A 26,908-nucleotide genomic window follows, 5' to 3' on the forward strand; every position below is an offset into this window, starting at 1 on the left:
AGTACAATTCACACGCACCACATGCACATGACCGTCATTTAAGTTCAGTAACAATGTGTAGGAAGAGTGATTCTACCCTATCTAATTGGAAATAAAAATTGACAAGAGCGAATTACAGAGATGAGCATGATCTGAAATTCAACAGTTCTGCTTACAGGTGCTTAACTTAGAGAGTCTCCCCAACATGTGTGACAGCAGACACACACACAAAAGATTTCCTAGATGCATACAGCATCTATTCATACAGCAAATAGTGCACACAACCGAAGCGCTCGTCCAGGAAAACTCACGCTGTACTCATAAGACAGATACCATACCATTGTGAAAATAAACTGCAGCTACAAAGACCAACTTGAATAACTCACAAAAATACTGTTAAAGAAGAGAGTTACAGGTGTGCACCTCAAGTATGATGCCATTTCTACAAAGTCGAAATCACACAACTATAATACATACTGTGGCAACGTTGCTGTACGGAATACAACACAGAGGGATATGCTAAGAACTTGGTTTAAATCAGGTTGAGTATAATCATTAAAATAACATTTGGGAGGAAAGAATGGTAGTGTTGGGCACGGCCAGGGTGGAGGCGGGGTCGGGGGGGGGCGGTTGGAAGGGTGGGTCCAAGCAGTGAAGGTGAAAAAAACAGATTTCTTCTGTATAGCACAAGGAACTATACTCAATATGTTGTAATAATCTTTAATGGAAAAGAATATGAAAATGAATATATGTATATATGTGCATGACTGGGACATTGTGCTGTACACCAGAAATTGACACATTGTAACTGACTACACCTCAAAAAAAAAAAAAAATGAAGGTGAGACCTCTAGTGGCAGGCAACCTCTGGGGAGAACACGGTGGGGAACGAAGGTAGGGATTTTCCCACCCGCCTCCATTTCTGAGCCGCGTATTCCTTGCTGGGGCAGCTGCCCTGGGCTCCCTGGAGGGAGGCAGGAAGAAGATACCAGTCACCACCCGTCACAGGATCACGTGGGCGGCAGGAGGCGGTCCTCTCATGCCCAGGCCCTGTCTCACAGGCTTGCGGCAGAGGCCAAGGCCAGGATAAAAGGGTCTCGGGTCATAGCACCTCCATCCACTCCCCTCCTGAGGTGCAGACAGACCCTGTGCTGAGTGTTCACCTGGTGAGTGTCCACTGGGACCAGAAGGGGGTCTTCCACAGAGGGGTGCTCAGACCAGAGCAGGAGGGCAGGCAGGGAAGGACCTCTGCGGCGTTGTGAGGGGACAGGGCAGGGTAAGAGGATGAGGCTGGTCCTTATGAGCAACAGAACGAGTCTCAGGACGACTGAGGGAGGAGCAATGGGGAGAGGAGTTGTGGGACTGGGACTCAGTGCTCTAGAGAAACCCAGCTGCTGTCTTGTTTGGTCAGTGATCTGAAGGACTTGCGACCTTGACTATCATACTAACCCGTGACTGTGTTAGACAAGGGAAGTTCATCTTTGGAAATACAACTGTCCCTCCCGGAAGAGCTGAGGTGGAAACAGAGGTACTCAGCCAGGAGGGAGGAAGTAGGAGCTGACTGACTGGTTCTGAGCACTCAGGTTAGTGGGGCTGCAGAGCTGAGCAGCGACAGCCCAGGTCTCAGGGCTGACGTATTAGTCTGAGGTGAGTGTCTGGTCCGGGGCCTGAGTGCAAGTCCCAGCTTCCATTAAATGATATTTTTCCTTAGCTGGTTCTCTAGTGTCCCTACAGGACAAGAATATCTAGGAAGTTCTCCAAGAGAAAAGGACGCTTTCCCCTTAAGAAATGATTTCATTTCTAAGCTGCTTCCTAGACTGTTGCCACGCTTCTTAGGGTATAATTGCAGTAGAATATCTGCTATATACCTGATGCTTGGTTTGGAGAATGATTTCTTAACATTTTTTGGTCTCAGCTTTCTAATTTTGAAGAGAGGATATGAGAGCATCTGCTTAACTAATTAGAAGTAACAAAACGTTCAGTGTTTAAATATCTAGGACCACACTAAACAGTTTCTCAAACTAAAGGGGCGAGAAAGATGCTGAGGGGACAGGAAGGGGCGGGGGGGGGGAGCCCTGTGTGCTGGGTCTGACTTGCTGTGTGACTCTCCCTCAGCACCTGAACGCCACCCACCAGGATGTCCTGCCAGCAGAACCAGCAGCAGTGCCAGCCCCCACCCAAGTGCCCCCCCAAGTGCCCCGCCCCTAAGTGCCCCCCCAAGTGCCCTCCAGTCTCTTCCTGCTGCAGCGTCAGCTCCGGGGGCGGCTGCGGCTCCGTGGGTGGGGGCTGCTGCAGCTCCGGGGGTGGGGGCTGCTGCAGCTCCGGGGGTGGGGGCTGCTGCAGCTCCGGGGGTGGGGGCTGCTGCCTGAGCCCCCACAGGCGCCGCAGGTCCCACCGCAGACGCCAGAGCTCTGGCTGCTGCAGCCAGCCCTCGGGGGGCTCAGGGTGCTGCGGAGGGGGCAGTGGTCAGTCCTCCGGGGGCCCCAGCTGCTGCGGAGGGAGCAGTGGCCAGTCCTCCGGGGGCTGCTGCTGATGATGCGGACCCTGGGCCAAGAAGAGCTGACATGGGGACGGCAAATGGCCAAACACTTCCTCCTCCTGCCGCGCCTCCTGCTGGGCCTGCCCTTGCTGCTGGGAGGTCTGGGTGAGGCCCTGGGATCTGGTCCAGGGGATTCCTGTGCCCTGGTGCCTGGGAGCCCAAAACCTCTCCTCCAAACCCATTTATTGACCTCCTTCCCCATATGTTGGCTGCCCTGGAAACCCCAAACACAGACTCCATGTCCCTCTGCAGCTCGTCTGTTTAAATACCCCAGCCTGGTGTGAAACAATAAAAAAGAGGAATCTGCATTCCTTCTCGACTTGACTGATTTTTTTATTCCTACATCATCTTTCTCATACTCTGCCCTCAACGGCTGGTTCCCCTAATGCCTCAGTATCTACAGACCTTGTTCAGATTTACCCCTTGTGCCACTGACATCCTTTACAGCAAAGTCAATTTTTATTGGTTCAGAAGCCAATCCAGGATCCAACGTGGTATTTAGTTGCCGGGATTCACCGGTCTCCCCCATGCATGACAGTCCTTCAGGTTCCATTTGTCTTTCATGACTTGCTATTTTTTAAGAGCCCCTGGTTGCTGTACAGTGGCCCTCAGTTCACATTTACCTGAAGTTTCTTCTTGACCAGGTCTGGTTATGCATTCTTGCAGGGATCCCACGGCGGTGACGCTGTGTCCTGTTCTACAGGGTGTGTGATTGTCCCATTCCTGGTGATACAATTTGGACTGCTTGGCTTAGGTGATGTCTGCCAGGTTTCTTTGTTGCGTAGTTACTATTTTTCTTTTTAATTAATAATTTATAAGAGATACTTTGATAGTATTTAAATACTTATATTGTATCAAGTATTTACCCCAAATCTTTTTGGCTTCAGTTGAGTTTTATATGACAAGTTATCACTATGGTGCCGCTGACATCATTGATTATGATTTCTATTTTATATGCTGATCTTAGGTCCTGCCACGTGCTGAGCCCTTGTATGTGATTTCCTGCAATGCACATTCTTGTGAACGCTTCTCTGGTGTATCACAGCTTGCTTTCCCTAGACTAAGTTCCAAGAAAAATCATAGTGTAAAAGGCTATGTTCATTCAAATTTGAATCGATTATACACCAGTAAGTACTAAATAGCCATCCAGAACATTATGCCAGTTTATATTGTCACCCCAAAATATGAGTATTTACTACCACAAATTCTCCCACATCCTGACTTTTATTAGCCATTACAATAATTGTAATTTTGAAGTAAATAAATTAATCTGATAAACAACATCCTCAAATATGAGATCTTTCTTCCTTCCTTCCTTCCTTCCTTCCTTCCTTCCTTCCTTTCTTTCTTTCTTTCTTTCTTTCTTTCTTTCTTTCTTTCTTTCTTTCTTTCTTTCTTTCTTTCTTTCTTTCTTTCTTTCTTTCTTTCTCTCTCTCTCTCTCTCTCCTTTTTCTGCAGTATAAAATATTAGTAACGTTGAACATTATGGCTCTTCACATGACTGAAGCCATCTTGGGCCCACTCAGTTCTTCCCGTCCATCCATTGACCCTACCAGGACTGTACTGTGTAGTAACTCTCTTTGTGCTGTCAAGGGCTTTGCAGTTAATGGATACTGTCTAATGATCATTGGGTTAGGTGGCCTCTACGCTCTGCTAGGATCCAAACAACGATAAAGACCTTCACTGATGTATCTCCAGCACCCAAGAGACAAGTTACTTATCATAAATCAGATACGATCTTGACTTAGGAACGCGCTCCTTGTCCCCATACCCTAGGTTAGCTATAAAACTGTCCCAGTGGCCCCTCGGTGGTGCGGACTGCAGCTGTGAATGCTTCTGGACAGCCATCCACCCGGCCCCACCCACTTGTAAAGTACTCACAGTAAACTTCATATTTGTATTTTATGGAGTTACCTGCTTTGTTTGTCAGTCTCAAGATACCTTCTCAGTTCAGTGGGCACTTTTCATTCCCTCCATGCTCGGACAAACATCTTTTCAATTTTTGTTTGCCTTTCAGTACGTGTGCCTTTGGGTGAGAGAGAGTGGGCTGACTCTTTCCTTTGTCCATTAGATTTTTTTTAATCTTTTTACGTTTGTATTTTTAAGATATATTTTTGTATTAGGGACATTACTTCCTTACCTGGCACATGTGTTGTTTTTGTTTTTGTTTTCTAGTTGATTATTTGTCTTTTTGCCTTATATGGGGTAGTTTTTGTCATATGGAATTAAATTTTTATATAATTTATCAATCTTTTTTTTACATATTATGGGATTTGTGCCATTCTTAAAACACCTTCCCCCTTAATAATTAAGTGACAATCACATTTATTTTTTATTTCCTTTAGAGTATTGTTTCATCATTTATAATTTAAAAGAAAGATATTCAAGAAGAAGAAAAAAGCTAACATTTGTTAATGTGCTAGTTTGTAGCTAGAAGGGAGGAGACTGGAGAGGCACAGAGAAAAGTTAATATCCTTTGAATTACTTCCCATTAGATCTCAGCAGTGCCCCTTCTATTTCCTTGAGAAGATGAGAGAATGATGATGTAAGAGAGAGAACCCTTGGAAGAATGGGTGACCTCAGAAAACCTTTGGTAATCAAAATGTTTACTGAATGAGGCCACAGCCATTGATAACCAGGCCAGAGTGTCAGTCAAGTGGGTGTAATCACACTTCTAACTCATCACCTGTGTCCAAGCAGATTGATAGTTCAGGTGCTGTCCTGCCTCAGGCAGAGGTGTGCACCCGATGACCTCTTCACCCCATCATTCTAGGAATCAGGACCTGGACTCCTGTGTGAGCCATGGCATGGATATCCTGGCCACTGCCCCCAAACTGAGCCCATGTCATACCCAGGTGTCACACCCAAGGGCAGATCTCTGCCTGGTGGAGTGGCCATCACAGCTCACCGTGCCCGTCTCAGAGTGGGGTCTCCTAAGAGGTTGACATGTTGTTGTAAACTGCAAGGTCAGTGCTAATTCTAGTGGAAAGATTTTTAAAAATCTATTAACCACCCACACGGGTATAACCTTGTCCTAGTTATTGAAGGGGAATCAGAAATGTAAGGCACAAACTGCGTTGTCAAGTGGTCTACTGAAATCTCATTTGTAAGATATGTCACATAAAAGATATAGAGTAAGTGGGACTTGAACTCATTGTCTCAGAATTGAAAATACGGGGGAATAACGCACCGGAATGGAGTGGGGAGAGGCGTGTTTACAGTCAGCCAGCGTGCCAGTTCTTCTCAGGAAACAACAGCTTTGGAGTGGTTGTCCTCAGTCACATTGCAGAGAGCCTTGGCCGTCAGTCAAAGTGCCGGCCTTGATCCTGAATGCACTTTGGAGCCTTGGATGAGGCTTCCTTAAAGGACAGGGGTAATTCTTCTTGGAGTGTGAGATGAGGAGAGAGAACATGTTTAGATCCCAGCGAAGACTGGAGTCAAGGAGAAACCATCAAAGATGGGAGGCAGTGAAACATCAGGGAGGTCGTGCACCTTGTGATATTGGATGCTGAGAATAATAAACAGGGTGGATTCTATGTCTGTATCTCTCTATGTCTATAGGATGTAATGTATGTGTGCGTATATCATCAAACAGTCTAAAATCCCTGCAGTCATGTGCACACAGACATCTCACCAGATACGGGCTCTCCTTGCCCATTGTAACCCTGACGTAGATACTACTGAGTTGTGTCCACCTCATCTCAGGCTCTAGCGAGTTATTTTTGACATTTTTGGAGGGAGGACTTTCTTCTCATAGTTAATTCTAGGTCTAATTTCCCTTCACCTAATTAATTAATTTATTTAAAAAAATACTGTTGCCCTCTAGACATAGGAGGGTATATATGAAAATTAATATTAGCCTTTATCTTAATCTCCTAAAAATGTTCAAATACAAAAAGAAAAAAAAGCCCTTGAAGGAACCCTCCTGTACCCCAGCCCTCCTGTTCTGTCGGGTCCCCATGGCTCATTTGCATAGGCCCCTCCCCCACAGATGCCCCAGGCTTGAACTCTCTGTCCCTTCTTGCTGCTCTCCCACCCCCGGGCTCACTCTTTTCCTGTGTGTAAGATCCTTGGAAAGCAAATGCTCATTCTGCTGTGCAGGGCAATACTAATTTGCTCTCTAATTCCTCTGCAGGGATATTGTTTTATGAAAATGCACAAAAGACTTCAGCTGAAAAAAAAGTAGTCATTTTAAAAGCTAGATGTACTTATCCTAGAAAACAGTTGTGATCTAAAAAAAATCTACTCACTTTTAATTATCCATGGCTAGATAGTTCATTGGTGAGGGTCCACTGGGTCATGGGACCTTTTTCAGGCATTTTCCTCCCATGGTTTCTGTGGACCCTTGCAACACCATTGGGAGAAATTTTTTTATCAACTCTTTAAAGTTGAGGAAACTCATAATGAGAAAGTTAGGTGATTTTCACAAGGTCCCATGGCTAATCTGCTACAGGACCAGGATTCTGTCCCAGGTGTGTCTTACTCCTAACCCAGCTTTTAACTGTGATGGTGTAGACATGCTTGTGCGCACGTGCGCGCGCACACACACACACACACACACACGAGGACCAAGCTGTCTGAGACACAAGCAGAGACACTTGGAGGCTCTGTGAGTCTTAGTTTGAAGCAGACCATCAGAGAAATAGGACGAGAGGGATGGAGAGACCAAACTCCAAGGAAAAGGTGTAAGGGGCAGGCAGCTGTAAAGAGAGGGTTGGCATGTCCTGAGCCCAGGGGCAGGATGCAGGGAGGAGCTGCCAGTCACCACCTGTCACAGCACCTGCATAGGTGGCAGGAAGGAGGGTCTCACTATAAGGTCCAAGAAATCCCAGTCCCATAGAGAGTACCAAATCGTTAGCAAAGTCTTGTCCAGGGCTGCACGCTATTTATGGAAGTCTGAAATCTGCCGTGAGATACAGATCTGTGTGCAACCTCTAGTTTGAGCGCCCACCACCCACCTTCAGAACCATCTGGTGCTGGCTGTTTCTGGGCTCTGGCCGCACCCCTCCTTGCACCACACGCCCTGGCGCAACAGTGCAGCTCAGGGCCCGCCCGCTCTTCTTCCCTCCTTGTGACTTATCATTCAGGTGAGTATGATGAATTCCTTTACATCCCGGCATGGGTCTTACATTTCTGAACCTACATACAGAGCTATGCACAGGGTAAGTAGTTAATGATTTAAGCATCCTATTACTAGCATTAGCAGACTTAATTACAAATAGCCATTCCATATGACTGCGATCCTCCTCACAGGAGACCACGCTCCAAGACAGGCACAGAGGCGTGCTGGCCACGCAGTCCTGAGGGATCTGCCCCTGTTCCACCCGGGTGTGGCATTTGTTCTCCCGCTCAGGGTGTTCCAAAGGGCTTAGGAATGGGGAAGGTTCAGGACGCGGTTTCCTGCTCCCGGCTTCTGGGATGATGGGGTAGAGATGCCGTCTGGTCCAGGCCTCTGACTCTATGTGGGGTGACACCCAAATGGTCAGTTTACCTGAGGTGATGAGTCAGGGGCCTAGTAGTGCTATGAAGGCAGGATTTCAAACCTTGGCTATGAGATCTCACGGCTTTGCTTGTAGTTCAATATAAACATTTTGACCAGCGAAGCACTGGCTTTTTGAGGTTTCCTATTTGTCAAAGTGTCTGCTGCCTCCATCTTTTTGTTGAACGGAGTGCCATACACAGATTACCAATCGTAGGGAAGAACTCTAAACACCTCTGCCCACGGCATCTCGGTGAGCAAGGGAAGTTGCCAAGGAAAACACAAAACAGTCAAGCCCTGGGTGGAACCACACTTAACTGACCTAGAGAAGGGACACAGTGAGGTCAGCCTCAAGCGTGGGCGCTGACCCCCTCGGCCGGCGGAGCTCCCCCAGTGGCCGAGGAAGGACAGTTGGCCTCACACACCCCTCTCCTGTGGCGGGGTGACGGCCCATCCTTCCCATTGGAGGACGGATGCAACAGTGGGCTTGGCAGGTGCTGCAGGAGGAACGTGCTTTAAGCAGAGACAAAAGACCACACACTGAGCCTGAACCGAGGAAAGCTAGTCCACGTAAGGGGGTAAGCTCCTCAGAGGCCGTGTGGGCTCGCTGTATCCTGGTAAGGAAGGGTTTCAGCCCCGAGGCCCACATCACGCAGCTGAATGGGGGTCAAAAGTCTGCGCACCTGAGAATGCATTTCTCAGCGTGTTACATTATCACATTTAACCATCTCATGGAATGGAAAGAAACAATGCTGAGATTTAACCAGAAAGAATATAAACGAATTGTTTTTCCTCTGTGCTTCAGAACCAGCACCAAGGAAACTAGCGATCTTTGTTTTGTTCTCTCCATTTCCACAAACCCTTTAATAGATTATAAAGAATGAAGCAATACTCTCAAAGTCTAGAAGCAAATTCAGGTTCTATTTTAAGTAGCATCTTTTAAAGGTATATGAGTGTTGCCAGTATTGTCTTTTTAAGTATTTCTCCCATATTCTGTAAATGTGCTGAATTCTCCCATTACTTCTATATGGTTGCAGTGAACATTCTTTGCATCTGTTTTTTTATTTGTATATTTTAATCTATTTGGCTAAATGATAAAACAATTTTTATGTAAAATGACATTCATTTTAAACTTTAATTTATCTACCCCAATAAATATCTGTTGAATGAATAGATAAATCATATGAATTATTATGCTGATTTTCACTCCCATTAACAAGCTGTTGTGAGTGACCATTCGCACACAATCCACCAACGATAGTTTTAAGAACCATTTTAATCTCTGACAATGTAGTATGAATCTAAAAGTGCCCTCCTGAAAAAAAGTTATTTTTCTTCTTTATTAGTGAGGTAGAATTGTTTTTTTAATATAATTTTAGTGGAAACTAGAAATCTTTCTTTCTTTCTCCCTTTTTTCTTGAATGATCATTCATAACTTTTCCAGATCTTGTATAGGAATGTTTACTTCTTTATTCTTAATTAATATGAAACCTATGTTTACTAGGAATATTAGTCATATAACTCTGATATGTAATCTATTTTCCCAAGTTAATTATTTTTTTATTGAACTTTATTTTTTAGGGCAGTTTTAGGTTCCTAGCAAAATTGAGAGGAAGGTACTGAGATTTCCCATAACCCCCTGTCCCCCTACACATGCAGAGCCTCCCCCATTGCCAACACCCCTATCAAAGTGGTGCATTTGTTACACCCGATGAACACCCACATCTACAGCATTATTATACAAAGTCCGCAGGTTACATTACTGTCTATTCTTGGTGTTGTCCATCCTACAGGTTTGGACAAATGTGTTATGACATGTATCCATCATTATGGTAACATATAGTGTATTTTCTCTACCCTAAAAATTTTCTGTGCTCTGCCTATCCATCCCCCCTCCACCCAACCCCCAACGACCCCTGGCAACCAGTGACTTTTTTACTATCACCACAGATTGGCTTTTTCTAGAACGTCATATGGTTGGAATCATAGAGTACGTAGCCTGTTCAGATTGGTTCCTATCACTTAATAATATGCATCTAAGTTTCCGCCGTGTTTTTTCACAGTGTAATAGATCAGTGCTAACTAGTGTTGAATGCTATTCCATTGTCTGGATCTATCACGTTTCATTGACTTATTCATCTCCTGAAGGACATCTTGGTTGTTTCCAAGATTTGACAATTATGAATAAAGCCGCTCCAAACATCTGTGTGTAGGTTTTTGTGTCGATATGTTTTCAAATTTTGGGGGTAAATATCAAGAAGTTTGATTGTGAATCACATGTTAAGAGTACATTTAGTTTTCTTAGAAACTGCCAAATTATCTTCCGAAGTGGCTGTGTTATTTTGCATTCCCACCAGCAAAGAATGAGAGTTTCTGTTGTTCCACATCCTCATCAGCTTTTGGTGTTGTCAGAGTTCCAGATTTTAGCCATTATGATAAGTGTATAGTGGTATCTCATTGTTGTTTTAATTTGCATTTCCCTGATGGCATGTGATATATATATGTATATATCTTCATTGGTGAGGTGTCTGCTAAGGTATTTTGTCCATTTTTTAATTGGGTTGTTTATTTACTTATTGTTGAGTTCTAAGAGTTCTTTGAGTACTTTGGATAATAGCCTGTTATCAATCAGTGTCTTTTGAAAATGTTTTCCCCCAGCTTATGGCTTATCAGTCTTAACATTGCCTTTGCAGAGCAGAAGTTTTTAATTTAATGAAGTCTAACTTACCAATTCTTTTTTTCATAGATCATGCCTTTGGTGTTGTATCTGAAAAGTCATTCCCACATCCAAGGTCATCTAGGTTTTCCCCTGTTATCTTCTAGGAATTTAATCATTTTTATTTTACATCTGTACCTGTGATCCATTTTGACTTTATTTTTGTGAAGAATGTAAGTTCTGTGTTTAGATTCATTTTTTTTTGCATGTGAATGTCCAGTTTTCGCAGCACTGTTTATTGAAAAGACTATCTTTGATTCACTGTATTACTTTTTAAAAAATTGTAGTCAATTATCAGTTGACTATAGATATGGGGGTCTATTCTGCTCCATTGATCTATTATTTATTCTTTCGATGACATGAACTGTGTTGATTATGTAGCTGAAGTCAGGCTCCGTCAGTCCTGTGACCTAATTCTCCTTCAGCATTGTGCTGGCTCCTCTGGGTCTTTACCTCTTCATAAAAAAACTTTAGAATCAGCTTCTTGACACCCATGAAATAATTTCTGGGATTTTGATTGGGATGCATTGAATCTATAGATCAAATTGTTGGTTGCATTTGTAGTTACATGAGTGCATATATTTGACAAAACTCATTGAATTGTATATTAAAATTAGTGAATTTTATTGTGTGTAAATTATTCAGCAGCAAAAGTGATTTTTACATTTAAAACAGAAGGCTTTATTCCCTATATATGTATTTATGTATGTATGCCTGTTGTGTATTTAAGCTGAAGGAGGAGTCAGGTGAAGACTGATTAGGAGAAGGGTGGGGAGTGGGGAGCACATGGATGAGGAAGGATGGTGGGAAGAAAGAGGGTGATGTCTGTCTCCTGGCCGTGTCTGAGGGGCAGAGTTAGACATCCGAAGGGAACCAGAAATTGATGAAGAAGTGCTCACAATTCATGCTGCGTCAAGATCTTGCTTAAAAGGGAAAACAAAGAATTAGAGGAAAATGCAAACCTACAGAAATACAAACTTTTCCCTGCGGACCGTTGACCCTGTCCTCTGTGCACTGAGGCCTCTGCAGCCACCAACAGAGGAGGGAGGAGGATGGAACAATGATGACAAACTCTGGAAATGAGATCAATCTACACCAAGTCAGCGAGCAGACTGTATTTTTTATTTCAATTAAGGCAGCAGAACGCAATGTGACTGAGGGACACGGGGTCTAAGCTTTGAGATTTCTAGGACAACAGCAGACATGGGGCGGGCGTGGGGGAAGACAGTAACTTGGTTTTAGAGAAAGGTCTGGGGCTTCTGGACAGCAGGGTAGAGGAGTCCACTAGGCCAGAGCTCCAGTTTTTGCCAGGACCTCTCAGCCATTCAGGGAGATCAGGGGAAGAGGAGTTTCGGGTCCACCTCATCAGCAGCAGCCTCCAGAGGACTGACTGCTGCCCCCTCCGCAGCACCCGGAGCCCCCCGAGGGCTGGCTGCAGCAGCCAGAGCTCTGGCGTCTGCGGTGGGACCTGCGGCGCCTGTGGGGGCTCAGGCAGCAGCCTCCACCCACGGAGCTGCAGCAGCCCCCACCCACGGAGCCGCAGCCGCCCCCGGAGCTGACGCTGCAGCAGGAAGAGACTGGAGGGCACTTGGGGGGGCACTTAGGGGCGGGGCACTTGGGGGGGCACTTGGGTGGGGGCTGGCACTGCTGCTGGTTCTGCTGGCAGGACATCCTGGTGGGTGGCGTTCAGGTGCTGAGGGAGAGTCACACAGCAAGTCAGACCCAGCACACGGAGGACCCCCTCCCTGTCCCCTCAGCATCTTTCTCGCCCCTTTGTTTTAAACAGACACAGGAAAACTATCTCTTCGGTGCTCACTAATATTTCCTAAGTATCAGATAAAAGACCACGAAACAAATTGGCTCCAAGTCAGCATTCAATCCTCCATGTCACCAAGACTCTTTTTAAAAAAAAAAAAATTTTAAATTGAAGTATGTCAGTTACAATGTGTCAGTTTCTGGTGTGCAGCACAATGTCCCAGTTATTCACCAAGACTCTTGAAAACGTCCAGCGTAGGTGCCATTTTAGAGCGGAAAGCCTCATTAAGGAAAAAAAACAAGACTGTTCTCTCCTTAACGGATTTCTGATATATCTTGGTTTTGCAGAAATATAGAAAATTGTAACTGCAAAAGGCCTTGGAGTCATTTTGTCCCAATCAGCTCAATTTATAAATGAAGAAACTAAAATCCGCAGAGGGAAATCCACTGGCCCAAAGCTGTTGGCAGGCACATCCCAGTTCTGTTCCAGGTTCCCTGACTCCCAACCCCACGCTCTGTCCTGTACACCCTCCTCCTGGGTCTGCTCCCCAGGCACATCACAGGGCTTCGCAGCCCCACTGTGGATCTTCTTGTTGGAGTCTCTGATTCTCTCTTTGACTACCAATGTCCTCAGCACATAACTTCTACAACTGAGTACAGCTGCATTTCCAAAATGATGTTCCTACCATACAGCCTGTTTCCGCATAATTTGGAGGCCAATTTTTTTATTCCCCCAAACCAGAGAAACACACCCAGCAGGTGAGAATGATTTGGTTTCTCTAAAATTCCAGCACCAGCCACACAAATCTTCCCAGTTGCCTGGTCTCTCTCACCCATCTTGTCCTTCCCTCCTTCAGATTTCCTGGGCTCTTGCCAACCACAACTCCAGCCCTGACGGCCCTGCCCCGCCTGCCGTCTGCTCTGAGCAGCCCTCTGTGGAAGGTCCTATCCCATTCCCAGATGACACTCACCAGGTGCACACAAAGCACAGGCTGTCAGCACCTCAGGAGAGGAGTGGTTGGAGGTGCTCTGGCCCCAGGGCCCTTTTATCCTGGCCTTAGGCTCTGCCCTCAGGTATGAGACAGGGCCTGGGCATGAGAGGACCGCCTCCTGACGCCCACGTGGTTCCTGTGGCAGGTGGTGACTGGCAGCTCCTCCCTGCCTCCCTCCACGGGGCTCAGGGCAGAGCTAGGAGAGTGCCCGCTTACAACGGGGACCACGGTGGGTGGAAATGGACGCAGCATTCGTGGACCCCTCTGTTGCCTGCCTTACTTTCACAGCCTCCTGTTCACACTTAAGGACCCTGATTACGTGACTCCTTTCCTTCCACCCTAGACATTAATTCTCCTTCTGGACCCTTGGATCTAGATTGCTTGGTACAAAAATCTGCATGTCAAAGTTGTGGACTTTCTGTACGTGTGTGTCCGTGCATAGCACAGTGGTTGAGAGAAGAGACCTTGGAGACCTCAGCAAAATATTCAACTTCTTTGGACCTCAGCACTCTGATCTCTCAAATGGAGATAAGGGTAGAAATGTCTTCTTTACAGGATCTTAATTAAGATGACAAAGGGGAAGTAGGCAAGATAGTACGCAGCACTGGGCGATGCTGGGAAAATGGACCCAGGGGGACAGAAATGGGGGTATGTTTACTGAAGGCCCTTCAAGGGCTCTTATACACTTTTCTTCTTTTACCTACAAACCCTATTTAGCAATCAATGCATATTATCAATACAATTTGTATTATCAATACAAATTTCTTCTCTTTGTATTAAAATGCCGTGTTAATGATTTTTCAAGGCCAGGAGAATTCTCGCTGATCACTTTTCAGATTGCCATGGCATTCTTTGGCAGACAGAGCAGGAGAGTTAAAAGGGAATATTCTGCGCTATTGGGCAAGTTTTCCAGATAATTATAATTATGACAGTCACAAATGATCTACTCACAATAGCCATAATAGCCAAGATAATCCGCCCTTCCACGAACAGCTGTTAGTTCCCTCAGGAGGAAAACAAGACGCCTCAGTAGATCCTTAAAGCTGGAATTCCTCGCCTGGGTTTGCCTGCGCTCCTGGCTTGCGTCCCAGAGCCTTTTCATTGTTCATGGCTGGGAGTCCTCTGGGATGGAGGCAAGGTGAGGATGGGATTCTCTGTTGGGTTGGGAGTGCCCTGCAGGCAGAGGCTGGATTTCTGTAACTCAGCGGCTCTCACTGTGGGAGGGTGGGTGGATTTTACACATCCCCACCTCTCCCCCAGATCTGACAATCTAGAGACATGTTCAGTCTCACCGCTCGGGAGGAGGGGGTTCTGTCTGACACCAGCATCTAAAAGTTAGAGGTCAGGGGTGACGCTTAACACCCTGCAACGCACAAGACGGTGCTCCCGTGACAAAGCGTTATCCAACCCCAAGTGTCACTATTGCTGAGGGTGACAAACCTGCTTTGCTGCAGGAGGATTAAGACTCTACTCATTGGAAACAGCTCCTGGATTTCTGACTGAACAAAACAAACCTCTGAAGAATGCCGATGAGATGCTGTGGAAATAAATGATTAATAAAACGCTTGCTCAATCCAGCCTCTTCATCCAGGCTAGATCCAGTCAGAAGGCCTTCCAGTGACTAAGGGCCCACCTCCGTGTGAACTTGGAAGGATTCCTGGTTGGTTGATTCCCCTCCCTGGTGCTTCCTCCCCCTCTGGCTAATCCAGGGAACCATGCCAATGGTCAGCTGGCTGGTGGCATCAATACACTGATGAGCATTTGTGGTAGCTGCTCATCTCAGTGTCCTTGAACCCAGCACTCGCCCTGGTATCTGAGCTTCCTGTCCCCCAAACGTTTACTCCTTCTAGATTCAGCATTTTGCCTGAGCCATTTTCTAGCACCAGTCACCCCATCCTTCTTCTGTCTGCCATTCCAAGTCCCTTTACTCCTTCAATTCCTTCTCCTCTAAGCTCCCCTCACTTGCCCCAGCTGACCACCTTCATTCCTATTTCTGCTTCCCTTCTGCTCATCCGGCCTCTGCTTGGGTTTGGGCTTGACCTGCCCTTGTGGTCCACCTCCCTTATCAAGTGGGCAGTTCCCCAGGGCCGGTCATTACCTCCTGTCTCTAATTCTCTCCTTGGGGATGAGCATCTCACTGCCGAAAACAAATATATTTGTAGTGTTTGGAACAAGTGAAGTACTTTAATAACATGTCGCATTTAATTCTCAGTGTGACCCAGACAGGTGTATAATTTTTTTTTAGTCGCATTTTAGATGAAGGAAGTGTCAGGGAAATTGCCTAAGCTAAGACCTCTCGGCTAGTAAGAGGTGGAGCTGGGGTCACGCTTCCTCGTCAGGACGCACTCCCACGCCCCTTCTATTTCTGCAGGCTGGCGCACAGTTCCACTCCCCTCCGGGCCCCTTTTACTGACACCCTGAGCTCAGTCCCCCTCCCCTTCTTGTACTATCTGGGATGCGTGCCCAGATCATCTTCAGTGCTATATTTGTTCTTATTTCCAAAACAATTTGGATATTTTAATAAGCTACATAATTTTTTTTAAGAAGCCCCTTGTTTATTTTGTGTTTTTCTTTGCTAGAATATCAACTCCTCGAGAACAGGAGTCTCTGCCTGTTTTGTTCCCTGATATGTCTCAAGCATCCGGAATAGTGCCCGGCACATAGTGGAAACTCAGTGAATGTTTGAATAAATATTTATTGACCGTGTGGATTTCATTTCATTTCCAAACAGTTTTGACTATAGTTGTGAGACAAGGCAGGCCGGTATCATGGGCCATGGGCAGTAAAAGAATTTACCAGAGCAAAGAAAAGTGAAGGAAAAGTGTATTAGATTAGCTGCTCCAGGCAACAGCGGGCAGACAGAGGAGAGGTGTCTGTGCGCTGAGGGGCGGTGCTGAGGGCTTTTATAAGGGAGGGTAAACTTCAACTCCTTGTGCTTACGTGACATCAGGCCCAAAGGGGCCACAAGGAATGTGATCAGCTCGTGCACAGTTCTCTGACTGGCTGATGTTGCGGTCACAGGGAAGGGAGCGGGTCGGGAAAGGGTAGGGCTAGGGATTTGGGTGGGAGACTGTGACTGGTTCTGGAGGCCAGGCTTCTGGACACCGTATAGATGATCATTATCTCAGCTAAGGCTTTGTTATCTTTAAGGGCAGCAGCCCGGCGCCTCAGGGGCCTTGGAGCAGGGATCTCCCACATGTCGGTGGACCCCACTGAAGCTAGTCCCCAAGCTATGACTTTACATGTTGGGGGAGGAATTTTGTGTGTGTGTTTTCTGGTTCATGTCTTCATGACATGAAGGCGCAGGCAGACGTCTTGTGACTGGACCCCCCCCTTTGGCTCTCCATGGGGTCTCTTATTCATCCTCAAGCCCCACAACTATTAAATTATTTTCTTTATTTCTGGCCAGAATCTTTTCCTTATGATTTTTATTCATTAGATTTAAGCTCTTGAGTTATATTTTATTTTTCTGAAAGAAAGCCTTTCAAATAGTGGAAGCTGGCAATAGGATAATCTTTTTAAAATAAAACATTACCCGGTCTTTCACAAAGAGGTAGACCAAGTTTTGGAGCAAGACAAGCCTGGGCTTGGGTTCTTGCATTATTAGGTCTTAGATGTGTGACCAGACAAATTAGTTAACATCACTAGATTGTGTGTGTGTATGTGTGTGTGCGTGTGTGTGTGTGTGAGAGAGAGAGAGAGAGAGACTGTCTATAAATGGAAGCAAATGATAGCATCTTTTAAACTGGTGAATATGAGGAAGGATGCAGGTTTCCTGCCTCAGCTGATGGCTGGCACATAGTAGGTCATCATCTTCTAGTCTCATTAGCACTTGATCTGAGCTGAACAAGCCACCCAAGCTCACACTGTCTGGGCCAAGCAGAGCAGCCCTATCATGCCTGACTATTAAGAACAAGAGCTCATCGCCATTTGCCACAGTCTCACTCATGGTTTATATTAAGATTTTAATCAATCAATCTTTCTCCATATGTGCAGATGTACAAACACCCACTCATCTTCTATCTTAGGTGCAATTAGTCTTTAAAGTCAGAACTTCACATTTATCTTAATTACATTTCATCTTGTCAGATTAAGTCCATGATTCTAACCCATGTTGAATCGATGCCTGCTCTTCAATTTTCTCCCATCACCTGGAATTTCAGTCGGTTTCTTCTCAGATATTGATACGAAGTTCACTAGAGCCAGGGTAAGGATGGAGTCTGGGGGCCATACAAAGATAGGAACCAGGAAGGATGGTTAGTTAAGGAAGAAATACCACCCACCCCACCCGGGCTGTCAGTCCCTGTGTCGGCTGTGCTGACGGTGCGCCTGCTGCTGTCTCTGCCTGGGACGCTCTCCTCTTCCCACTCATCGTTCACGTCTCTGATGGTTGCTGCCTCCTGCAGCCACTCGATCTGCTCAAGTGCCCCCACTGTGGGCTTCCTTGCTACCCTGTGCCTCCCATGTTGAAGCTCTTACAAACTCTCCTGCCTCTCAAACTCCAGGTGAGGCAGGCAGCGTCTGCCCTGCTCACCACAGTCTTCCTGGTTCCAAGCACAGCTCCTGGCGGAGAGCTGAGTCTCCATGAATGTCAAATGAATGGGTGTGTTGATACAAGTCAATGAGGTTTTTTTTTTTTCTTTCCTGACAGATGTAACACCTGGAAACAGAGGAACGGTGTTCACCTAGCCCTGGGCTCCCATGACAAGATGTGGTTAGGAACTTGACCGGTGCGTTTGGAATGGCTTGGGTTATTCGTAGACTTCTAGGTATTTCTAGTTTAGTCTCCCAGGTCAGGAAGCTTCCTCCTTTGGAGGAATGAGTGAGATAGATGGTCCCTGGTGGTGGGGACACACATGCTTCATCATGTATCATCCTCTCTTCCTAAACAGTTTCAGGCCACGGGCGAGTGGATCCTCTGGGATGTCCAGCCACTCAAGAAGTCAGAAGTATGCTATGGCCAAGGACCAAATCTTGCTCACCACCTGGCTACTCTCCTATTTGTCAGTGAAGTACCTCCATGTGCATTGCCTGTGATTCTGCTATCCACCCATCTTCCATCGTAATAGCTAAGCTGCTCCCTTATGCACGACAGTTCTATTTGCTTATTCATCCAGGACATTCTGATATGTTGGACAAACTGTAGGGTGTGTAATTTCTCCCTCTTAATGTCTGGGTAATGCCTAGGTAAAGGAAGGATGCACCAAAGCTCATCCTACCCTCTCCCAGTAAAAATATCTGTTACATACACCAGACAGCACTCCCTCCACCCAGACACTTAAAAGAGCCCCCTTCTGGGTATTTTTAGTAGCAGTGGTGTTGGGGATTTAACTGAGAGGAAGGAAGAGATGCTTCGTCTTGAGGTGCTTCTAGACTGAGGAGTAGAAATTTGACTCCAAATAGAGGGTAATTGCATAAAACCTTCCACCAAAAACAGTTAACGGTCAGCACCGTTTTGCCACCTGACCACATCCAGGGTGTAGAGTAAGCTGACACTTCGGTGCTCACGGTGGCGATGGTTTCCACCTCTAGCTGATCAGAATAATTTTCAAATGGACGTCCCAGATTTTATTTCTGAAAATTCAAATTAAGTAGGTCGGGGGTGGATCCTGGGATTCTATGTCATTAAGTGGGCTCCCAGGTTATCCCACCTTGGCCTTGTGCCTGTGACAAGGAGGAATTATGGATAACTTGTCTGGTCTGATGAGAACCTATGAGAACATATAATGCATTTTTCTCCTTCTACTGTGAGGATGCTGATCCCAGGGAGAGAGGTTTAGAAAGAGGAAAATAATGGAGAATTGCAGAGAGATATAAGCAGGATTCCAAGGAGGGACGCATGATCCTTATGAAACAGAAGGGAAGAGGGCAGGGCACAACCATTAAAAGAATGACACAGCCATTAGCACCAAGCTGGTGTTAGAGCTGACTCCCAGTAGACCCTGAGCTTCATTATGCGCTCATTGTAACACAATAGCTGCCAAATCGCCCTCGGGCAGGTGCCAGGACAGTGTCAGGACTGACTGTGAAAGGTCAAAAAGTGGGTGATGGCCCAGTTCCTGGGAGCCCCAGCCCCTTCCCCAAAGTAGTTGGAGTAACCCCCCCCCCCCAACGCGTTGGCATATGAAGGTACCAAGCCCACAGAAACTAACAGCCCGGCACCTCGTGGCCTTCCTCTTGCCTTCTGAGACGGCCTGCACTCAGCAACTCTCTGAATAAATCTACTTTTACTTAACTGTGGCTCGCTCTTGAATCCTTTCCTGCATGAAGCCAAGGACCCTCACTTGGTGGGGTGAGTCCCAGGGGCTCCACCGAGACCTGGGACATGGCCATCCTCTCGCCCGGCATTTTTTCCTGTATTAGATGGACTGCTCTCTGCTCACCTCCAGACAAGGGCGTACATGTGTTTGTGTGTTTATGAGAACAAGGGGAAGAGCCAGTGAGAATCTCCATCTAGGGCTTCCAGGCCTCCCCCCATCCTTCTATCCCCCCAACCCACCACGGGCCTGGGTGCTGGAAACCTACAGATGCCCCGTAGGAGCCATTCAGGCCTTGTCAGGCCCTGGAGCATGTGTCCTGAGCAGGTACAGTCCTAGGGTACTCTAGATTTTAAGAGATGATGCAATGTGGAATTGGTGAAAATAACGTACACAGTAAATAAAATAACTCCAAAACTGTGCTGGAAAAATGACTGGGTTGATACATGAAAGACGTCTGGAAGAGGCTGTGACCAAGAGAACACTGTCATGGGTAACAGGAAAGAGTCTGGGCTTGCAATCAAGTCTGACTGTACGGCCCCAGCAAGCCACATAAACCCTGTGTGCTGAGGGTTCCACCTCTGCAAAATGGCAGGATGATAACGCCTGTGTGATGAGCTGTTGCGGAAATTAGAGGAAACAGATACATATACACACACACACACCCCCCATTCATGTACATGTTCATAGTCTACCTGTGAAGGAAAAGCCAGGCTGGGCTAACAAGATAACTAGTAAATCTAAGTGTAACAAGTGACAGTTTACTGATCGATGTTCTGCTGGGCTAACTCGTAAATCTGAAGTTTAGTGTCAGTTTACTGGGCTAACAAGCTAACTCGTAAATCCAAGCTCAACAAGTGTCAGTAACGTGATCTGTTCCTAATAGAGAAGCTCCAGTGTACTGATTCCTTGGTTTTGCTGTTCGAGCCTTTTTGGCTAATAGCCCCAGGCTTGTAATTAACCCTATAAAACTCCATGCGCACATCTCGGAGGTGCTCAGAGCTTCGGAGCAGAAGCCCCTCTGAGCCCGCCGGGGTAATAAATCTGAGTACTCCAACCCTCCGAGAGGTGCTTGTTTCTTGGCTGGCCTGTCATTTCCATAACATCCCTACACGAGCAGTTCGCTAAACTGATAAAGACCAAACATGACTGGGCACCAGAGATGCCTGGAGGGTTGTTAAAACAGCTCTGAGCCTCACTCCCAGGTCTCTGCTTCTGCAGGTCTGGTGACACACCTTGCCGTGGGCACAACCCCGTGGGGGCTGGTGACGTGGGCTGGTAAAAGAATTACCAGAGACCAAAAACTGTTTAGGAAAGTTTAATAGGTACACCGCTGTAGGCAACAGTGGGCCACAAGGTCAAGAAGTGCCTGCCTGAGATGGGCGGGGAGAGGGTGGGGGGGCCGACCTGCAGGGTCTCTTACTGGGGGGAGGGGGCTGTGACCCCCAAGGAGCAGGGGCTGTGTGATCAGTTTGTGCATGGGTACGGGATTGGTTGTAAGATCTGTCGGGACTTCTTTGAACAATAGGTTTTAAGACTTTGATAAGGGCAGGATGTAAAGCCTGTCCCCCAGGGTATTGTGAGCCAAGCTATCTCCTGGGGCGAGGAGTTTTGTTAGGGTAAACACACATCAAGAGGTTCTTTTATTTTTTAATTCTGCAGAAATGCAAGTATGCTGAGTGGTCCTTCAGTGGAGCATGGGGGTTAAGGTGTCACTGGCTCCAGGCACACAGAGGGCCCAGGAGTAGGGTTTCCTGACTCCAGACAGCGCCGACCGGCTCCACGCATCTGTACTTCTAACCATGTCCCAGGTGGCGCTGATGCTGCTGATCCGGGTACCACACTGAGAATCGGCGTGCTAGGCTGGACGTGCTCTGAGAGCAAACAAGCATTATGTCTGCCCCCTTTACCAGTGCCTTCCTGCAGGTGAGCAATGAATAATTTGTCAGTAAAAAAATGAATACATGGGGTAGGGGGAGGGTACAGCTGAATAGTAGAGCATGTGCTTAGCATGCATGAGCTTCTGGGCTCCATCCCCAGACGCTCCATTAAAAATACAGAGAGAGACAGAGACAGAGAAAGAGAAACCTAATTACCTCCTTTAATCAGACAAACAAACAAACAAAACCAAAACAAAAAAATGAATGAATGGAATTCCCCTAAGAGCCTTGGTTTTCCTCTGTGCCGCACGAGGGTCTTACCAGGTGGTCTCTCAGGTCACCACCATTGACGCTGCAAGACTAGATCCTCCGGGTGAGGGACTGTCGTCCTCAGACCTGGATCTGTGGTTCCCAACCACGGAGCTGGAGCTGCGGGGTCCCCTGGGGTTGTGGCCTGTGAGGAGGCGGGCACTCACGCCCAGGCCAGAGCCCACCCACCCCCTCCCTGTCCTCCTCAGAGCAGTTTCTTTCATCTGATACAGACCCTGGTGGCCTCAGGGCACACTCTCCCTCTGGGGAAGGCCCATCCCCAAGAGCACTCACTCTCCAGCCTTGTGTCCTTTGCAGCAGCATCTCATCTGCAGGGAGTCGGAGGAAGCCGCACCTCGCCCTTTCCTGCCCCTCCAAGCCCCACCTCCCTGCACCCAAGACCGCCCATGTCTACTGGGATTTGGGAGCAATCAAGGAATGCAGTCTGCCTCAGATGTTTCTTTTTCTATTATGTAAAGCAAACAAACAAATCATTTATTCTGAAAGAAAAAAAAAGTAAATTCTGTGCCAAGTACCCCAGAGAGCCTCCACTGGCCGCCTCCTCCCGCCCCCGTCCTCCCCGGCTCCACAGAGGCTGCGCGGCTGTGACTGAGGCCCCGGAGCTGCGTGATCTGTCCACACCAGACTGAGATGTTTACCCCTAACTTGAGAAGCAAGAGTTCCTCCCTGTTCTGCTGTTCCTCGTGCCTTTTCATCCATCCTTTTCCAGCAAGAACCAGGGACACTGAGGGGAGACAGAAAACCCTCAAGGCAGCCCACCCAATCTAGTCTCAGGAAAGCTCAGACCATGGGTAAAATAAAGCCAAGAAGAAAAATAATGGATAAATATAAAATAAAAACTCATCCCAGAGAGTCAAGAAGGAGTAAAGCACAGGTATTACGCAGGACCTAGGCTAGGAGGGTGTCACCATCTTTATTGTTACATGGCTTCCTCTTGCTCCCAGTCTGGGGTTGCCCATCAGGACAGACTGTGCTGAGCCAGCCCACAGGCCTTGCTGAGCAGCTGGCTGCCCCCAGGTGAAGCACGGGGCTTCGGGGCGACTCTGACTCAACTCAAATGGGAGTTTACAACCAAGTTGGGCAAGTAAGACAGACACACCCGAAAAGTGAAACAACAGTTCAAGAGATGCTACAAGGCACTTGCCAAATGGACGGTGTGGACGATGCGATGAGTTCTAGGAAGTCAGCACGGGCTCCTGTAGGTAGGAACAAGGAGAAAAGGCTCCAAGGAAGAGGTCTTGAAAGATGGGTTGGATTTCAGATGCTGGGAGTAGCAGAGAAGTGGTCCAGGTCTTGGAGAAAGACTGAGAAGAGACTTGGAGACAGGGACACCGAAGGCGTGTCCTGGGGAACTTCCAAGACGTGTGCGCTGGTGGCCAAACAGGCCTAGCTAGAACTGAGGATGTGTTCAAGGGAGGAGTCAGACGTGAGGCTGGAGAGGTGCCTGAGACTCAGGTGTGGACCCTGAGATGACACGCAAAGGAGTTTGGACATCACCTCTGCAGCAGGGAGGCTCTGAACATCTTTGGAGACACACAAACAAGAACATGTTGGAAACTGTGGCAGCTGGGAATGCAGGAGCAACATTTTCAGGGCAGGAGGCAAGGCTGTCTCAGCCACACTTTCTTTAAAAATAGGCACTCTTTGCTCCAGCACAGGCCCCACTTTTCACTCCAACACAGGTGCCTCCTTGGTCTCCGCACCCACCAAAACCCCTCGGCTCTGGAAACACATCACAAGGTCTACAGCTAGCATCACTCTCCTGCCCCTGGTTATAACCAGCTGGGCCATAGCTGGGGGCCTCGGTATCCAGGCGGCATGGACTGGACTCACGACAGCCTAGGTCTCCTGTGCTTGGCATTGGATTTGGGCCCAAGCATGGGCCGAGACAACGTGGAGGCGCCACACATGGCTCTGGGCTTGGGCAGGGTGGAGGAAGAGGAATTGGTTCTGGAGGCAGACAAGATTCTGGGCGCTCACGGGGCTGTGGACGTGGACATGGCTCTGGAAGCTCACACTCTGCTGGGCGAGGACGCGGGGCTGGACATGGCTCTGGACACAGACTGGGTTCTGAAAGTCGCCGTGGTGGAGGACATGGCCGGAACTCTGGACTTGCACACCGTTCTGGCCGTGGGTACATGCGTGGAGCCGGAAGGGGACGTGGGCATGGAGAAGGACGTGGACATGGCTTCAGTGATGGCTCTGGACATTGGTTCACACGCTGCGGAGGACAGAAGCTTGAGCGTGGACGTGGCTCTACACGTGGCCTCAGCTCCGGGCAGGAGGTACCCCAGGAGGGTCGTGGGGCACAACTCCCGGGGCAGCGTCTGATGGGAGGAATCTGAACAGAACACTTCTGAGGGGGGACCTGCTTGGGGCAGCATGGGGAGGAAATCTCTATTCGGCACTTGGGTCCACGCCTCTGGGAGCAGCCTGATGTGGGACGCCGCGGACAGCCGCTGCCGTAGATGGGCTCAGAGCGGCGGGGCGGGGTGCAGTAATTGGAGGAGCCCGAGGAGCATCTTGGTGGCAGGCAGCTGCTGTAGTAGGGCCCGGAGCGCCGCGGCGGGGAGCAGCTGCGGCTAGAAGGCTGCAGCTGGCGAGGAGGGAGGCATCTGCTGGTGCTCTGAGAGCGACGCTGCGCAGTGAAGCCCCCATAAGAGCCCTGGGTCTGGCATCGGGGTGCAGAGGTGCCAAACGAAGCCTGGGACTGACGCTGGGGGGCGCAGCCCCTGTAGGAGCCCTGATATTGGCCCTGGGTGGAGAATCTCCCCTGCGTCTGGCATACTGGGGGTCCTGCTACATAATTCCTGACCGGCTGAGGAGCTGGACAGGGTGCATAGGTGTGGACTGGGCATTCCACGTAGCAAATTTCTGGGTAGCAAGCTGGAGCACATTCCACAAAGCAGGTCTGCACAGGGTATGGGGCTTCGTATTGCACGTGGGATACCTCAGACCGGCCTGCGTCTTGGGTCCAGGAGATCTGAGGCTGGCACGGAGCCTGGCACTTCACCTGGGTGGTCTTAGATGGGCGTGGAGCCTGGCACTTCACCTGGGAAGCTTGAACTGGGCATGGTGCAGGGCACTCCACAATTTGCATCTCACAAGGGGCTTGGACCACCACCTGGCTCTTGGCAGAGAGGGGCTGGGAGGGGCAGATAAGAGAACCCTTCACACAGCACTGGGGGTGTGGCAGGCAACACTGAATCTGTGGCTGGTCACACATGGTTCTGATGCAAGCAGGTAGGCAGAACCTGAGGGTAGAAAGACCAGGGTGAGGCAGGTGAGAGTTTTGGGGGAGGAAGGGACAGGACCCTGCTTCTTCCCTGGCCTCTCTTCCCACACTCTCAACTTTGAACCCAAGAATCCTTACTGAGTTAGCTGGACCCAAAGTTAGTTACCATTGCCCGCAAGACCTGCCTCGGATCTGCCAAAGCGCCTGACCTGAGGAAGCTTCAAAGGCACAGCCAGGATCGTAGGTGGGCATACCAGTGTCCGGCACAAGAGGGCGCTGATGACAAGAAAATGCCACCATGTCCTCAGACCGACCAGGCGGGAGGGAGCGCTATAGGAAGTAGAGCAACACCATGCTCCCGAGGCTGTAGCCCAAAGTGGGGACTCCACACCCACAGGAGCCTGGATACCCTCAAGCACACGCATTGGCAGCACACGCATATGTGCACACGTGTGAAAATGCACGTGGGGAACCAACACTCAGGCACCATTTGCCCTCAAAGAAAGTGTCCACTGGAGAGTAAAGGATCCAGTCAGCTACTGGACAGCTCAAACCCAGCATAAAATGTTTGTTTCTCTCTATTCAATTTTTTAAGGTGAATTTGCTTAAATAAGCCCTCCTGGGCATATGCAAAACACACACATGCAAAATACACCAGCCCTGGAAAGGCTCAGGACCAACATGGCAACTGGCCCAAACAGGTTGCTGATGTTAATGACCCGAACCGGCACAGCCTGCTAACTTCAGAAATGTTTTCTGCATGGCAGGGTGCAGTAACCCAAAAAGTGCGAGCTTCCTAAATCACAAGCCTGACATTCAGACACGCATGAAACTCTACACTGCGGGAACATTACAAACACGATGTGGAAGCTGCAGACACGCTCTCTACCACCACATTCAGCTAGAGAGAAACTCAGGGCAGCCCCCGCTCCTGTGCCCCCCTCCCCCGCCGTCGCTGCCTGTTCACGTGCATCAGCCCAGTGACCAGCACAGCAGCGGGGCTGATATGCCAGTCAGCTCATCCAGCAGAATGCATTTCAATAAACTCCCGAGATACTGAATATTGGCAATGATGGGCAAAACTTCCATTGTCCACTTGTACTGAATATCTAAGAATTTAAGTGTATATGCCCTTGAGGAAGGTAAACTTCAGACACGCAAGTCTGCTCACAAGATGTAAACTATCAGTGCATCTTTTCCAGGGAGAGAGGTCCTGATGAGGGAGGATGGCACCTGAGGAAAAGCCCAGGGTTATCCAAGGCAAATACACTGACCTCACGGCCCCAGCTCTTCACCCAGACTCCACAGATTTTCTTCTCCCATTAAAAGTCCACCAGACTGTTCTCTGGGGAATGTACCATTCTTCCTCTGCCCTAGCTTCTCCCCTCACTGTGCACTTGTGAATCTGTGCACCCCTTGACCATCATCCAGACCCCAATCCCAAGACCCAACCCCTGTACTCACCCTCCTCACAGGCAAGCAGTCATTCAGGCTGAGACATTTGGACAGAGGGCTGTCTTTATATAAAGGTGTCTGGGTCTGGCTTAGACCATGAGACAACTGGTTGGCATCTGCCTGACTCATCGCCCGGACTGGCATTCCAGCGGCCAGTCCCCTCCCTGTATGCCTGTCCTTGCAGTCACCTACAGAATGTGGGAGTGTCTTGCCTTAGTGCCGAAGCCACTCAGATATGGAGGATATGTTTTTCCTCCTCCTTCACCGTCAGTTTTTTCTCCATCCCTAGAA

General features: G+C 48.2%; 1 protein-coding gene and 2 long non-coding RNA genes across 8 annotated transcripts; 1 reads left to right on the forward strand and 2 right to left on the reverse strand.

Moving 5' to 3' along the window:
• The first annotated feature begins 1,015 nt into the window (after positions 1 to 1,015).
• Positions 1,016 to 2,829, forward strand: LOC140687971 (uncharacterized). Of its 3 annotated transcripts, none has more exons than XR_012062605.1 (2): positions 1,016 to 1,145; positions 2,095 to 2,829. It is a non-coding gene; the product is annotated as an uncharacterized lncRNA (long non-coding RNA). The 3 variants fall into 3 exon arrangements; XR_012062606.1 differs by lacking the exon at positions 1,016 to 1,145 and adding an exon at positions 1,153 to 1,626; XR_012062607.1 differs by lacking the exon at positions 1,016 to 1,145 and adding an exon at positions 1,153 to 1,562.
• An 8,984-nt stretch (positions 2,830 to 11,813) lies between these two features.
• LOC140687972 (uncharacterized) lies at positions 11,814 to 13,492 on the reverse strand. The gene is made up of 2 exons (XR_012062608.1): positions 13,440 to 13,492; positions 11,814 to 12,406 (listed from the first exon to the last, which is right to left on the reverse strand). It is a non-coding gene; the product is annotated as an uncharacterized lncRNA (long non-coding RNA).
• A 7,596-nt stretch (positions 13,493 to 21,088) lies between these two features.
• KPRP (keratinocyte proline rich protein) lies at positions 21,089 to 26,752 on the reverse strand. Of its 4 annotated transcripts, XR_012062846.1 has the most exons (4): positions 26,627 to 26,752; positions 23,072 to 25,181; positions 21,919 to 22,051; positions 21,089 to 21,637 (listed from the first exon to the last, which is right to left on the reverse strand). XR_012062846.1 is itself a non-coding variant. In XM_006214772.4 (2 exons), the coding sequence occupies exon 2, from the start codon at positions 25,151 to 25,153 to the stop codon at positions 23,555 to 23,557; it is 1,599 nt and encodes a 532-aa protein (XP_006214834.1). In that variant the 5' UTR covers positions 25,154 to 25,181; positions 26,627 to 26,752; the 3' UTR covers positions 22,084 to 23,554. The 4 variants fall into 4 exon arrangements, 1 of the variants encoding a protein (XP_006214834.1); XR_012062847.1 differs by lacking the exon at positions 21,919 to 22,051; XR_012062845.1 differs by lacking the exon at positions 21,089 to 21,637 and having other exon boundaries at positions 21,644 to 22,051.
• Between the last annotated feature and the right edge of the window lie 156 nt (positions 26,753 to 26,908).

The sequence above is a fragment of the Vicugna pacos genome, chromosome 21, assembly GCF_048564905.1.
Source record: "Vicugna pacos chromosome 21, VicPac4, whole genome shotgun sequence".
NCBI lineage: Eukaryota > Metazoa > Chordata > Mammalia > Artiodactyla > Camelidae > Vicugna > Vicugna pacos.